The following is a 16,319-nucleotide window of genomic DNA, read 5'->3' as shown; positions in this document are numbered from 1 at the left end:
CAATTTTTTTCTATACATAATCACAAATTGAATTATTAACCGGTTGATGTGTCTCAATATAACACATATTTCAATAAGTTAAAATTCAATTATTTAAAATTAATTTATGAAAATTTAATGTTTTATTTATTTTTCAAATTGAATAAAATTTGTTAGATTCATTGAAAAGATTACAAAATAAAAATTGTTTCTCTTTCAATAAATATATTTTTTAATTTATACATATTAATAAATTGATTTTTAACAACTTAAATATTTAGCATCATTAAGCATTTGTTCAAGTGATATTAGATTTAGTTCTCTTAAATAAGATCTCAAATTTAAGTTTAATAAATAAAAAAATATGATTTAAAAAAATTCACTAGAAATAATCAGTTAAATTTTTTATAAAAATTAATCATTAATAAAACTAATGAATACTCCATGTTATGAAAAAAAATATTTACCAACTATATAAGATTGAATATTCCACTAATATCAAATAATTAATTCCGTGCCAGATCATATATAATATCTTAATCGTTTACTTTCTTTCTAAAATCATTTTCGATATTGCGAATATAAAGAATACGTACTGTTTGAAAATTGAAGGGGATAAGAGAGTTAGTTACCTACCTACCCCTTTGTAGTTGAAAATAGAAATGCACTTTCCGTTCATTTCATTGCTACAGTACTTGTTACTTTGAATTTATACCATTTGAAAAAAGAATAAATTATATGGACACCTAACTTTTAGATGATAACTAGCGAGAAGTCTGTGCCAATGCACGGGCTCATACTCTAATTTTGGCGATCATTATTAAATTTTTGATTTAGAAAACTAAATTTTTGATTCAAACTGAAAAATGAAATTTATAAAGGATGCACATACAACGACAAAAATGGGTAACAGACAAAATTAACCCACCAATGAGAAAAACAAGGTATAGAAAAAGATAAATTAATGATAAAATGAAGAAAGGTCTAACCTTTTGTCTTGTTGGACTGCGAGAACTCAGATACCATAACAAAAACATATACATCGATATTCAAACCTCATGATACATGCCAAACCAACTTCATGATACAACTGACATGATTAAACTGCCTTGGTCCATGATAAAAATAAAAATAAAAAACGTGACAGTTCCAGTCAGAATGAGCAACAAACATAATGATAATTCTATTCACAACGTAAATAAAAAAACAAAGATAATTACAGAAGAAAAAACAAAGATAATGATATATACATTGAACATAATAAATTGATAGTGATTAATTGTGCAACAGAAAATTAAAGAAATTGTTTAATACCCTAAGGTATTGGATTAACAACATTAATGAAAATATAAATAAAATAAAATTAAAACAAAAAAAGCCATGAACTTTAGGCATGGTGATTCAAACTGGGAGGTCTTCATCCCACATAACTTGTTTTCTAAATATGACCTCCCATACATGTTTGTCAAACCTAAAGAAGAACATGACTTCATCTCCTGCCATTAAATTATTTTCACAGAGGTATTGAAACCATGGATCTGCAACAGATGGCAGACCATTGTGCACGGTGATCTGCCATTGGTTTCGTGTGCCATTTGGACGCTGAACAGGAACAATTTTTTTTATCCAAACAAAAAATTTAAAGTTGCTGCTAGAAGAACCTACATTGAAACCAAAACAGTGATTACACAACCATTCAAAGTGATCAACAGTGAATGTAATTTGAAAATGTTATTTGAAGTAAGAGAAGATGGGAACCAAAAAATAAAAACATCATTGAGTGGGTAACAAACTCCTACCAAAGGGTTGGTATGTTCGATCATGTCTTGGGTGACATCAGCGGTAAAGATGTGCCTTCTGGTTGTAACAACCGGCCTTCGACATGTCTGTCTAAAGATAGGTCCCATGATGTCGACTTCCAAAAAAGTATCTTTTGAGGCTGCAAAAAATCGGATAATGACACTGTCATTAATGTCGTGGGTTCTTCTAAACTCTCTATCAGCAAAAAAGCATCGAATGCCATATTTGCGCACCCTAATAAAATGTTTGGTTCCATTGTAGTCAAATAAAACATAAGTTGGGTAATATGGCCTCCATTGACTATGGTAACTCAATGGAACTTCAATGATGTTTTGCACGGAAACATGAAAACATTAGGCAATCACTATTTTTTTTATTTGGAATAAGAGAAAAGGAAAAGTGGTTGGGATTGTTAATGTTGACCTTTTTGAACACGAAATGTTGTTGTAAATCGTGTTCTTGCCATCATATTTGATGGGCCCTATAGCACAACATTGAATGTAATTAGTTTTAGAACAAAATAGGAAAGCAACATATACGAAAGGACAAAAATCGATTCCAAAATGCAAACAACGTATAATGAAGTAATACATAAATATACATAAAGATTGATGATTGGAATGTTAAAAGAAAGAAAATAAGAAGTTAAACATAAATAAGAAAGAAAAGAAGAATGATTAGAATGTTAAAGAACTTACCGCATCAGAGAAGAATGATGATTGGGTACTCATACTGTTAAGGGTTGAGTGATGTTGTTGGAGAAATGAGAAAAGAAATGAGGAGAACTGTTGGTTATGATTTGATATGCCTGAGTTTTTGTAATTTGTATTGAATGGGCTTTAATTTGGGAACCACTTTTAATTCGGGAGTCTTTTACAATTCCCGTACCCGTTTTTTAATTTTGAAAATCCTAATTAATAATTAGGAGGCTTTCATAATGGTTAAAATACATTAAGATATTAAGATATTAATTAATTAGGAGGCATTAACAATTCCCGTACTGGTTTTCCTTCATAATGGTAAAAACAATTATTAGCTTTGATAACGGTGAAAATATATATATATATATATATATATATATATATATATATATATATATATATATATATTAATTGGGAGGCTTTAACAATTTTCGTACTGGTTTTTCTTCATAATGGTGAAAATAATTATTAGCTTTGATAATGGTGAAAATATAAATATATTAATTAATTGGGAGACTTTAATGGTGAAAACAATTATTACCTTTCTGTCATGTAAAATATGATTAGACGTGTACAACACGAATTCCAATAGGATCTATTGTGGGGATATTGAACATTTTACACGGTACCTTGAAAACTAAGTCAACATTGATATGAAGCTTTAAATTGGATGTGATTGTCCTACTTCGCAACCTGCAACCACATCAAAGTATGACCTTCCATATTCAAAAATTAAAAATTTAAATTCGTTATTAAAATAATACTTAATGACTGTTTTCGAAAATAAAACACATAAATGTTGTGACGAAATTGAATGCTAATCCAAAAATTGAATGATAATACAATAAACTGAAAATGAATTTAATAGTAATTACAAATAAATTACAAATAAAAAGTATGATTGCAAAGTCGTCAGGTATAGGAGCAAAATTGAAAATCAAAACGCAAGAAATATGCGTATAAGAAATGACAAAGTAATAATAATATAATAATAATAAAAATAACAAAGTTATCCCTCTTAGCAACTCATTCAAAAGTGAAACATGACAGTCTCCAAATGGGGATTTCTTTGCAAGATATGAGTACAAATTAATGCACACGTAGCATTACAATGAACAACTGACATGAACACTAAGATGGACGAGCAAAATTTAAGCAAAAATATAACTGAGACTTCAAATAATAATTTAACCAAATCGATCTACAACACAGGATTTAACCAAATCGATCTTCAAATAATACATCAAAACAAGAAAAAAAGGTAACAATTTGCTAAAACATGAAGAAAACAATAATGTGGCCACAATATAAGAATAAAATGAACAAAACATGTTGGGAAAGTTGCAGAACGAACATCAACAAAGCATGGTGAATACCTTCTTTCTGGACATCTTTGCAGAACAAACATGAACATTTAAACAATTAAAAGAGAATTCAAAAACAAACCTGTAGTTAGGTTTGTGGGACGACGTTAACGACCTTTATTGTGCTTCACTGATCGTTTTTGTCTTCTTTGTTGTTCTCGACCAACATGCAACCAAATAAAAACGTGTATGTAATGAGTTGCTAAGAAGGTTGTTCATGATGCAAATGCAACATGAAAAGGTAAATTAACGAAAACTCATACCCTAACAAAAATGCATACACCGATATATATCAGAAAACTAAATTTTTGATTCAAACTGGAAAATGGAATTTATAAAGGATGCACATACAGCGGCAAAAATGGGTAACAGACAAAATTAACCCACCAACCATCGAAAAGCAAGCTATAGAAAAAGATAAACTAATGATAAAATGAAGAAAGGTTCAACCTTTTGTCTTGTTGGACTGCGAGAACTCAGATACCATAACAAAAACACATACACCGATATTCAAACCTCATGATACATGCCAAACCAAGCTGAAAACGAATTCCAGGCTTAATGAAAAGCGTGAGAGCAAATCAAAACGGTAGTGAATTCAAAACCCACAATCCAAAAGGCACAACGTTTATGGAAAATGGAAAACTGGAAAGGCGTGTAGCAATGGAAAGCATGAAACATCGAAAGGAGTGAAAAATTAGAAAACGCGCATTGGTAACTGAAGGGGTACGCAGAAAACGACGAAAACAATTAATGGCAAGTGAAAAGACATTTCTTCTTGTTTATTGTTTGACACAGATCTGAACAAAGAAAACATGGTTGGCGAGTAAATGATAAAAAATGAACAACCCTTTAAGTTTCGTTGTTCAGATAACTGAGAAAACCACAAAAAAGTAGTAAATCATGAAGATGCGAAATCAACAACAAACAACATTTATGAACAAAAAGGGGACATCACAAAAATCAAAAAGAAGTTATGTACATGTTTTTTCTCGCAACTCAGTCAAAAGAAAAACATTGCAAACCACGCAAGATCAAAACACAACAAAAGGCCACAAAAATTGATAATGACAACAATCCAAAGAGAAAGATAGAAAAGCTGGGTATACGAAAACATACCGTTCACTGTCGTTCTTCAGTAATCATCTTTGTCAGCTTCTTTGTCAATCTCAGCCAACATGCAACATAATACAAAACACGAAGAGGGTGTATGAAAGATAGGATTGCAAAAAAAAAAAAAAACAAATCAGGGTGCAAAGCAGCATTGACAATGAGGTTGACTAATGTATCGAGACAAGCAGAAAGAAAACAATGACCAACATGGAAATGAAAAAACGGATTGTTCGAGCAAAATGATACATAACAACAAACCCCCCAAGAAAAATCCATTAGCTTCGTATACAAAACGATAAAAAATGAACAAAGGTCGAAGCTTTCTTACTAATCATAAAAAATGAACAAAGGTGTAAACTTTCTTGTTGCTATGAATAAAAAAACCACAAAAAGGTAGTAAATGATGCACATACGGTAGTAGAAACCGAATAAAAAAAGGTCGAACCATTCGTACTAATCATAAAAAGTGAACAAAGGTCGAAGCTTTCTTACTAATCATAAAAAACGAACAAAGGTGTAAACTTTCTTGTTGCTATGAATCAAAAAACCACATAAAGGTAGTTAATGATGCGCATACAATATCAAAACCAAACAAAAAAAGGTCGAACCATTCGTAATAATCATAAAAAATGAACAAAGGTCGAAACTTTCTTACTAATCATCATAAAAAATGAACAAAGGTGTAAACTTTCTTGTTGCTATGAATCAAAAAACCACAGAAAGGTAGTTAATGGTGCACATGCAACATCAAAACCCAACAAACCTCGAGCAAAATGGTACATAACAACAAACAACCCAACAAAAATCGAAAATCGTACACAAAACATCATACCTGCAAACGAAGCCGAAAACGAGCAACAAACAACGTTTATGATTTATGAACAAATAGGTGCAACCTTTGTGGCTTCAGATACCATCACACTGCAAATCAAGCCGAAAACGAAGAACAAACAACGTTTATGAACAAAAAGGTCGAAGCTTTTAGTTTTATTTTGTGCGAAAAAAGTCAAAAATCATCATACACATTCGGAACCAAGCCGAAAACGAACAACAAACAACGTTTATGAACAAAAAGGTCGAAGTTTTTGGTTTGTTTTTGTGCGAAAAAACAAAAAAACCATCATACATCCCGAACCAAGGCGAAAACGAACAACAAACAACGTTTAAGACAAAAAAGCTCGAACCTTTTGGTTTGTTTTTGTGTGTAAAAAGTAAAAAAACATCATACATGTCGAACCGAGCTGAAAATGAAAAACAAAAATGAGGAAGAAAAATGGAAGTGCAAACGATTGCTGACAGAAAAAGACCAAAGCGGATAATGGAAACCATGGAGAACAAATCCAAAGGGGAGAGAATTGAAAAACACAATCGAAATCGGAAAAATGAAAATGGCTTCAACAGTGCAGACCCAAGCGGAACGGGAAGAGGCCAAAGAATAAGTTCAGCGTGCCTCGAGACCACAAAAAAAATCAGAAAACAACAAAAAATAATAAATGCACGGTGAAAAGACATTTTTGGGCGACAAAGTGGGTTGCTGGGAGCGTGACACGTAAGCCCTGACAATGCCACGTAGACATTGTTAGGACCTTGTTTGTATCATGATAGATGATTAGGAAGGAAAAAAAAAAGAGAGAAATCTACAGATAATATGTGGTATAATGTGATAAAAAAAAGGAAATAGAAAATAATATGTGTGATAAAGTGTTTAATAATAAATGTTTATATATCATTGTGTGACAATTTTTGATCTGGCCTGATATTCTAAATTGTAAAAATACCATTTTTTTCTTTCTCCTTGAATATTAATTCATAAATGATTTTGATACAATGATGAGACACTTTAAGATTTTTCTTCTGTATTTATACTATTATATGTTGAACCGGTCGGACTGTAATGTTAAATTGGGAATGCTTAAATAAATACTATAATTTTGTTATGATGTATTAAAAATATTATGTACTTTTTAATATAGTTTTTCTAATTTCTTCTGGATCAAGTTTACTGATTCAAGTACTTGCGGTTGAATACTTGAATTGCTAATTTGGTGACATCCAGTCAATCTCCCGTCCAGATTATATATACACCCATGCAAATAAACTTTACCATTTCAAACTTCCTAATTTGCTGTTCAACATTCAATTTATTTTCTATTCTATAAGTTCTTTAATAGAAAACGATGGCAAATATTTAAAACAAATGAAAGCCTTTTAGCACCTACAGATATTTAAACAAAAATTATCTATAAACCCGTTTATATATAACTGAAGTCAACGTAAACCTCATCATATCAATATCTTACCTGCATCTTAGTATATTTATTGTTGATTTTTGCGAATGCTCTCAATACTTGAAATTTACAACCGTAGGCAAGACTTAATCAATGACAACTGCAAAACGTGTTCCACCAATTAATCCATGATTAATTGCCAAGTTGAAGTCACGAAGGACGCAATTCTATTTAATATAATAATATAAAAAAGACTAATAATTATAGCCAAGTTTGAAGCATGAGTAAGGTCCGAAAGCAAGATACTAATTTAAAATAAGAAAATAGTCAAATTATTTAAAATTTAACACGTCAAATGACTAGAAACTAGATTATTTTATGTTTAACTGTAATTAGGCATGACACCAGCTCTCGTTTCATGGTGGGAGTATTTTTTGTCCCGTATCCATACTCGTACTCCGGTTCCCCGCGGGTGACCTGCGGAAATTCCATCTTACAATAAAAAAATGTCAAAAATTATAAAAAAAATATAATTTTTTTTGTTTTATCTCAATTTTTCAACAATAATAAATTTAAAGTTTAATTCTAAGTTTAAAACATGACTAAAAATATCAAAATAAATCAATAATAATAATAATAAAATCACACAAGCATCCAAGAAATATCCAAGTAGAATAATGTTTGTGTCTTTGTGACTTGTAAGATATTACTTATGATAATTTTATTTTGTATTTTTGTTACTAGTAAAATATTATATTAACCCTTATATTTATATTATATATATGATAAATTATGATGATATATAAGTAAAATTTTATATACGCGAGGATACAGGGATCTTGCGGGGTGGGGAGCATAGTCCCTGTCCCTGAATTAGCTGCAGGGAATTTTTCATCCCTATTTTTGTGGGAGATTTTTTCTTGACCGCATGGTCTCGAATAGAGCAATCCTCGCGTGGATCCCTTGAGTTACGAGAAGAATTGCCATGACTAAGTGTAATATTGATAAAGGTGAAATAGTCAAAATAATATTTAGTCTACCTCTCACATGTTTAGAAATTCAATTGGCTCTAACAATGACTTCAACGTGAATAGATATTTTTTTAAATTAATGTTGCATTGTAGATACGGCATTTCTCGGAAACTTGTCATTGCAATATGAAAGAGAAATATATACACACACGTATTACAGTTTTTTAAATCAAGTGAGAAGGATTAAGTCATATTTTAAAGTCAACTTATATATTATTTGTATTTAATCAAGTTCTTCTATTATAAAATAGAGGAAATAAGTTATACACTATAAACTAATTTTATATTATTACATATTACATATACGATAATTTCATCACTTTTATAATAATTATATTAAAAATCATACCTAATTAATGGATAACCATATATAGGCACCAAACTAAAAAATATTTTATTTTTTTTTATAAAAATAACTGCACACGGACAAGAAAGCAATATTACACGTATCCATGAATAATTATTTTTCATAACTACCTTGTGATGTAGATATCTCATCTAAGTTTTTTTCCCCCTTTGGTTTTGATGTTTTTCCTACAAACCTGTGCTGCAAGGTTCCATCTAGAAGGACCATCAATCTTATATAATGTCCACATTTTTTTATTCAATTTATTAGGTGTCAAATTTAGATATAATATCAACGAAATTATTGATAGTATTTTCAATTGAAATCAATGTTTCATTTTGATAAATGCTGTTAATTTTCATTAGTAAAATAAAGATGATATCTGTCAAAATAAAATTATAATTTTAATTAAAAATAAAAAATAATTAAATACGATAATGCATCTGTTTTTATTCAAACCAAAAATCGTAGAACCTATCTTATATAATAAATTAGGTAAATGTAATTAAATAACATTGGCACATGAAATGGGTCGAGCCACCAGAATTAGAACAATACTTCAGATTTGAGAACGAGCAGCATGTCAAGGGAGTAAGATTTTTCAATTAAAAATTCACTGGTTCCATTATCAACAATATGCCTTTTTTAACCAGGAGAAATTTACATAAATAATTTTATTGTTTTATAATATTTCTTTATTACAAAATAATGATCAAAATTTACTTAAAAGATTCAAATCTAAGTCCGTTTGGACCAACATAATGTTGGTTTTAATGTTTCTATAATTAATATAAGAAATAATTTATATAACAATTATGCATATTAAAAGAAATTAATATAAAATAAAATAATTAATTGTAGCTAAAATTAATATCAATAATTATAAAAATTAAAATATATTATATTTACCTAATTATTGATATAAATAATATCTTTAAAATGAAGTAAAAGTAAAAAAAAAAATTGATGCAATATTTGAAAAGTAAAAAGAAAGAGTACGTTAAACAATAACTTTTGACCAAAAATAAATGTAAAAGTAATAAAGTTTGTTATTATTTATCAACGTAAATGGGAACGGGGGCAAATATATTATAATACAATAATATTAAATGGACATTACGTTAAATCAGGGGGACAAGAACACCTAGCATTCTACATAGTTTCGCCCCTGACTAAATAGATACGTTTATACAATGTTTTTCATCTTGTAATTAAGAATATACTTGAATAAAATTTATAATTACAATTTTTTTAATTAATTTCGAACTCTTATTTTTCAGCTTAACGATAAAATATTTTATAAAAATAAAAAAATAGTATATATAATATAATAATTAAAATAATACTGTAGCATTATAATTAGGTACTAATTAAAGATTTAGAATTTTTTGCATCTTACAAATGTTTAGTTAACCAAACCGAAGCACCGGATATCAAGTGGTTTGGTTTAAAAATTGACTTAATAAGAGGCCTAAACCTGATTTGAATCTAACCTTGAAAGTTGAAGCCAATCCGAAGTTCAAACTTACTTTTGTGTAAGGACAAAATTCCCATCCAACCCCCAAAAGTAAAATATTGAGGGCACGAGGCAAAGACTTCCCCTTGCAACTCCTCCTCCTAATCCTAATAATAATGAAATAAAACCTCGATTTTCTTAACCATCGAAATTCAAAACAGAAACACCTTCTGAGTTCTACCCTCTCTACTCAGTGAAAATAACTCCAACTTAGCAATTTTTAAACACTACTACCATTACTATAATAATAACGAAGTAATGATATAGTAGTAAGAGTTATTAACTTATTGGTATTAATTAAAAATGAATGAAGCGAGAAAGGGCGAAGGTTGGTAGAGCTGGAATCCTACGTGTGAGGCAGGTTGTATAATAAGCCCACAGCAAAATTTCCAGACGTAACCGTCAACTCATATCAGACCCCAACAACTTCACACGCAAACAGAAGAAAAAACATTTCAAAAAGCCACACAAAGGACAAAACATTCATTACCCATTTTTCAACTCATATAAAACCTTCTCAACTAAAAAAACAAAAAAAATTATTATTATTATTTATTAAGGCACACAATTCAATTTTTTTTATTAAGAATGCATTAATCAGTTACATAATTATTATATTTCAAGATAATATTTAATTATGAATTATTAATATATTTATATTAAAAAAATAAGTATGTATGTTAATAAATTCTATTAATATTTGTTAACATACACTATTTTTATGTTTTTTATATACATATGGTAACAAGTTATAACATTAATGCATGTTTAAGATGATATTTAATTATAATTTGCTAAAGCAAGCATATAAAAGAAGCCATTCTGGTTTATTTTGGTCTTTTCATCCATCTTCATCTTCCCACCTTGTTCATTTTTTGTTTTGTTTACCTCTTTGTCTCCATCCCTTCTTTATTTATTTGTTGTTACTTGTTGCTGTTGTCCCTCTCCCTGGGAGAAAAAAGAAGAAGAAGAAGAAAGAGTTTGAAGTGAAATGTGAGATATGGGAAGTGGAGTTTCAACACTCTGTTGGTGCTCTGGGACCAACAACGAGCCCGACGTTATTTTCAGCGCCACCGACCCACTGGACGAAACCCTAGGCCACTCCTTCTGCTACGTCAGATCCTCCGCACGCTTCCTCTCTCCCACTCACTCCGATCGCTTCCTCAGTCCTTCTACTTCCCTTCGTTTCTCTCCGACCCATACCCGACCCGAATTTCACGAAACCGGGTTCAAAGCCATTTCCGGAGCCTCCGTCAGCGCCAACAGCTCCCTTCCGACAACAGTCATTCACTTGGACGAAGAGGTGAACGGAGTTTCCTCCAGGGGTAATATCGTAAATGGCTTCGAAAGCACGGCGTCGTTTTCCGCCCTCCCGCTCCAGCCCGTTCCCCGAGGCGGCGAGCCCTTCGAGGTCAGCGGCTTCTTCCTCTCCGGTCCAATTGAAGCCAACGCCGTCTCCGGCCCTCTCCCTTCCGCCGCCGCCTACGGAGTCGGCGGCGGCGATGTTCCTTTCTCGGCGCCGCTGGCCGGACTTTACAGTAAGAAGAACAAGAAGAAGGTGATTTCGGGGTTCCGGAAGACCTTCAACCGGAACACGCCGGAGAAGAAGCGGCCGTGGGTGGTGCCGGTGCTGAACTTTGCCGGAAGAAAAGAAAGCGAGGGAAGGCCGCAGCAGCCGCCGCAGGCGGCGGCGGCGGCGAGCAATGTGCAGTGGGCGTTGGGGAAGGCTGGTGAGGATCGCGTCCACGTGGTGGTGTCGGAGGAGCTTGGATGGTTGTTCGTCGGGATTTACGACGGTTTCAACGGCGGCGACGCGCCGGAGTTTCTGATGGGGAACCTCTACCGCGCCGTTCATAACGAGCTTCAGGGTTTGTTCTGGGAACTTGAAGAAGAAGAACAACCGTTACCGCAAGAGAGCAATCCAGTGGTGGAAGGAACGGAGAGTAAACGGCGTAAGCTGTGGGAGCTTCTTGCCGAGGATGGACTCGACCTTTCGGGTTCGGATAGGTTCGCGTTTTCCGTGGACGATGCGTTGAGCGTTAACAACGCCAATGCTGGGTCTGCTGTGAGTAGAAGGTGGTTGTTGCTGTCGAAGCTGAAGCAGGGGTTGACGAAGCAGAAGGAGGGTGAAGGGAGAGGGTGGAATATGGGGAATGAGGAGAAGGAGAGGGAGAATCAAGAGAAGCATTGTGGGAGGAAGAGGAGAGTGGGACCGGTGGATCATGGACTGGTTTTGAGTGCCTTGTCTCGGGCGCTTGAAGTCACCGAGCTTGCTTATTTGGATATGACGGATAAGCTGCTGGACACGAATCCGGAGCTTGCTTTGATGGGTTCGTGTTTGTTGGTTGCATTGATGAGGGATGAGGATGTGTATGTCATGAATGTTGGGGATAGTCGGGCTATTGTTGCTCACTATGAACCGAAAGAGGTTGATTCTAGTGTTGAATTGGGAAGCAAGAGAGGTGTTGAGTCCGGTGCCCAGAGCATAGTTGAGGTCCCCCTGGGTTTGGGTCAAATTGGGAGTGCTCAACAAAAGAGGTTGGTGGCATTGCAGCTGTCCACTGATCACAGCACCAGCATTGAAGAAGTAAGTTTAATTTTGAAGTTGTTGACTTTTAGGAGAAATGAAATTCTTTCTAGTTTCTACACTGCTGTTGAGTTTGGATGTTTTATATCAAGTGGCAGTTGAAGTTTTAGACATATTAAATTCAGTATTAAGTAATAATGATATGCTCAAGAGGTTTAGACTATTGGTTTCATGATTATTTGTTGTTCTTGTTTTCGTTGAACATGCTAGAACATGATTATTTGTTGTGATATGGTTATATGAGTTGTCTAAAAGGTGGAGCTTATTGTTTTGCAGGAAGTCATTAGGATTAAAAACGAGCATCCTGATGATGCCCAATGTATAGTCAATGGCAGAGTTAAAGGTCGCCTTAAGGTCACCAGAGCATTTGGGGCTGGATTTTTGAAACAGGTATCTTTTTAAATACTTTTTGTTTTATTAATACAACATTGCTTTAACTGTGCTTTTAAACCGTCTTCTACTTCCATCACAGAAAAGAATATGCTGTTTTTTTTATAGTTCATGCATCATGCATCATGGAATGATATTTCACATTGATTCTTTGTTTAATACAAATGAAGATTTATCATTCATCATCCTTAGTGGCATCCTTTGTTTAGACTTCTGGCAAAGAGTGTGTGTTTACATGATTAGGAAGTGTATCAGGTGAGAGCATGTTCTCATGAGAGGAGCTTGTCTTTACCATACAACTATCAGTAGATGGCCAAGATTAGGTCCAAGTAAAAGCATTCATGTATGGTCAAGATTTACTCTTCTCACCCCGTATGTTGTCGATTGATACAGACATAAGCTTTATATATATATATATATACAGGTAAATGAGTATTTAAACAGACATGTGAAGCCATGAACATAATGTAAATTACTAACCAGAAATGAAATGGTAGAATTGCAAAACTTGCCATGTTAATTCAGAAATTTTCAAAAGCTTTCTTTAGATTCTGTTAAGTCTGTAACACTTTTATGATGAACTGTAAAGCTACAGTGTCCAACCTCCTATAGTGTGTTTGGAATTTACATTTTAGGAGAATTGATCATTTTCTTTTTCTCTCTAAAGCTTTCTAAGCTAAAGAAGCTACAAAAAATAAAAGGGATTTTTTTTCTAAAATAATCTAATCCATCACTCAATTAGACTTAAGTCTTGCAATATACTCCTGATTGATAAAATGAGAAGACTATTAATAAAGCCAATTGTTGGGACAACATGCCAACATTGCAATTTATTATTACACTAAAAATAATTTATTTTCCATCAAACTCTAATTTGTTTTGCTTATGGTACTGCTGCATGTGCTGATGCTCATCTACATGCAAAATTTGAAGCCTGATTGTTTATCTTGTTTAGGGCTGCATATTTTTCTCAATTTTTTGACATTAATGCATTCTGACATGGTTGTATGAACTAATGTTTCTGTAGCCGAAGTGGAATGATGCCGTACTAGAGATGTTTCGTAATGAATTTATTGGCACTGCTCCATATATATCCTGCTCTCCTTCACTATGTCACCATAGATTATGCCAGAGAGACCAGTTCCTGATCCTCTCATCTGATGGTTTATATCAATATCTAAACAATGATGAAGTGGTTTCTCATGTTGAGAGCTTCATGGAAAAATTTCCGGAAGGAGATCCAGCCCAACATTTAATAGAAGAACTGCTGCTCCGTGCAGCTAAGAAGGCTGGTAAATGAATCTTCTGACCTTGTGTATCTTTCTTGTTTTGCAGTCTTTTTAGACATGTGCGCAATGTGCAATTTGTTGAGTGATACAAGTGGAGGGAATATTAATTAGTAATTATTTTTATACGTGAATTAAAAGCTTTTTCTCTTGTCCTGTATGCTCATGCTAAATTTTATTTATTTAACCTTCTGGTTGGTTGTTTATGTATGAACCCATGTGTATCTCTCTCTACTTTGAAGACATATTTTAACTATATGATAAATTTTAAGAAGTAAAACACCAAAGCTTGCAGAGTATACATTTTGAAGGATTTGTTGTTGAGAGTTATGTAATTATTAATTATTACCTATTGTTCTCAAGCTTTCCTATTAAAATGGTATGTGCCTCAGAGATATGTGTCGTCTTTTAGTTGGAGATTGTCTATATTATGTTTATATTTTCCTTTCTCTGGAGCATCTTGATTACTGCTTTAATAGTTTGTAGCTTTTGCACAACATCTACTACATCATTTTCCTTCTTTAGAAAGGTGACAGCTCCTACATAGTCATATATTTTACTTTCATTTAAATCCCATCCCTTCTGTGGACTTCCAAATTATTTCCTCAATCTTAGTTTTATAAAATCAATTTCAGAAAGGACTATTTCAGTCAATTTGTCATTCTCCTTTAAATATCTGCTTATCATATGATTCCATAGTTAGGCTGAAGTAACAGCTTTAAATTCAGGAGGGGTTGCTGTGTCTGTCTGCTTTTTTGTTTGATGCTAGTAGGGTGTTTTTCACTTTTCTACTACCTGCCTGGGGTTGTGGATAATGTAAAAACAAGAAAAGATTTACAAATAATTAAATATATGAATTATATTTTAATTTTACGATGAATAATATAAAAATATTTTTCAGCACTTACATTTTTTAAGGAAAAAAATTAAATTTAAAAATGTCAGAATGAAAGAATTAAGTGGGAAATATCAAATATATGAATAAGGATAAAAAGAGAATAATCTGAAATAATTGAGAATTTTTTTTTTACTAGTTGCAAGAGTAGTGTGTGAAAATACACATTTAAAAAAGAGAAGAAAAAAAAAAATACTAAAAATGTCTAACTGAGAATTATAAAAATGAAAGCCTTACTTTCAAAATAGTTGCCACACGGAATATGCTGATTTCATTTGTAGTAGATTTTTTTGTCCTGTCAACTATTTTGTTTATATAGCACACATTTGGAGTGATGTTTGAATCGAATTATGGCAGGAATGGATTTTCATGAATTGCTGGATATCCCACAAGGAGATCGGAGGAAGTATCACGATGACGTTACTGTCATGGTGATATCACTTGAAGGGAGAATCTGGAAATCATCAGGGAAGTATCCATGAGACAATGAGACCTTCAACTTGATGTTGGCTCTATACATGTGATAACTTTTCTGGACCCAAGTGTGCCATGAAGCCAGTGCCAAAGTTTCAAAGCCGATCCATTTTTCATGGATCTGGGTGTGTTGTTCCTGATCTTACTACATTAAAAATGATCAACTGAGGAATCATTTTACTGGCAAAAGGCTACTGCTTTAGCTCTATCCAGAGTTAAAGAAAGCTAAATGCAATTTGGTATGAGCTAAAAACAGGCATTGCAGATGGGTCTTTGGGAATTCTGCTGAGTTAAAAAAGAAAAAAGGAAAAAGTAAAGCCTCTGTTTCTTTTTCCATTCGCAGCTCTATTTCCTCTTCCCCTTTTTTGCTGCTAAAGATGAAAAATGATAGAAAATTTGCTCAGCCAAGACCCTTTCTATTTATTTTCGTTTATTTCCTTCTTTTTTTTTTCCCCTCTGGCTCAGCCAAGAAAACATGGGTGTATATGGGTGGGGATACAATTGAATTGATTGACCTCGATCAGTCCTTAGTCAGAAATGATGATCCGTAATGAAGAGTGGATTTCCACCGTTGCATATTAAAACGATTCTTCTGAATCATTGATCTTT

The 16,319-nt window shown here is 32.8% G+C and overlaps 1 protein-coding gene and 1 long non-coding RNA gene across 2 annotated transcripts; one reads left to right on the top strand and one right to left on the bottom strand.

Moving 5' to 3' along the window:
* Positions 1-882: 882 nt before the first annotated feature.
* On the bottom strand, positions 883-2,783 carry LOC106798732 (uncharacterized). The gene is made up of 3 exons (XR_001388400.3): positions 2,013-2,783; positions 1,779-1,918; positions 883-1,640 (listed from the first exon to the last, which is right to left on the bottom strand). It is a non-coding gene; the product is annotated as an uncharacterized lncRNA (long non-coding RNA).
* An 8,133-nt stretch (positions 2,784-10,916) lies between these two features.
* LOC100781535 (protein phosphatase 2C 29) lies at positions 10,917-16,294 on the top strand. Its single transcript, XM_003524005.5, has 4 exons — positions 10,917-12,665; positions 12,942-13,055; positions 14,083-14,347; positions 15,594-16,294. The coding sequence occupies exons 1-4, from the start codon at positions 11,079-11,081 to the stop codon at positions 15,716-15,718; spliced, it is 2,091 nt and encodes a 696-aa protein (XP_003524053.1). The 5' UTR covers positions 10,917-11,078; the 3' UTR covers positions 15,719-16,294.
* The last annotated feature ends 25 nt before the right edge of the window (positions 16,295-16,319 follow it).

Source organism: Glycine max, chromosome 5 (genome assembly GCF_000004515.6).
Source record: "Glycine max cultivar Williams 82 chromosome 5, Glycine_max_v4.0, whole genome shotgun sequence".
Lineage (NCBI taxonomy): Eukaryota > Viridiplantae > Streptophyta > Magnoliopsida > Fabales > Fabaceae > Glycine > Glycine max.
The sequence above is the reverse complement of the archived record's forward strand: the minus strand, read 5'-3'. Positions and strand labels throughout refer to the sequence as shown.

Coding starts and splice junctions, on each gene's coding strand:
- LOC100781535 (XM_003524005.5), top strand. CDS start 11,079: ATGGGAAGTGGAGTTTCAACACTCTGTTGGTGCTCTGGGACCAACAAC. Junction 12,666..12,941: donor ACAGCACCAGCATTGAAGAA/GTAAGTTTAATT, acceptor ATTGTTTTGCAG/GAAGTCATTAGGATTAAAAA. Junction 13,056..14,082: donor GGGCTGGATTTTTGAAACAG/GTATCTTTTTAA, acceptor ATGTTTCTGTAG/CCGAAGTGGAATGATGCCGT.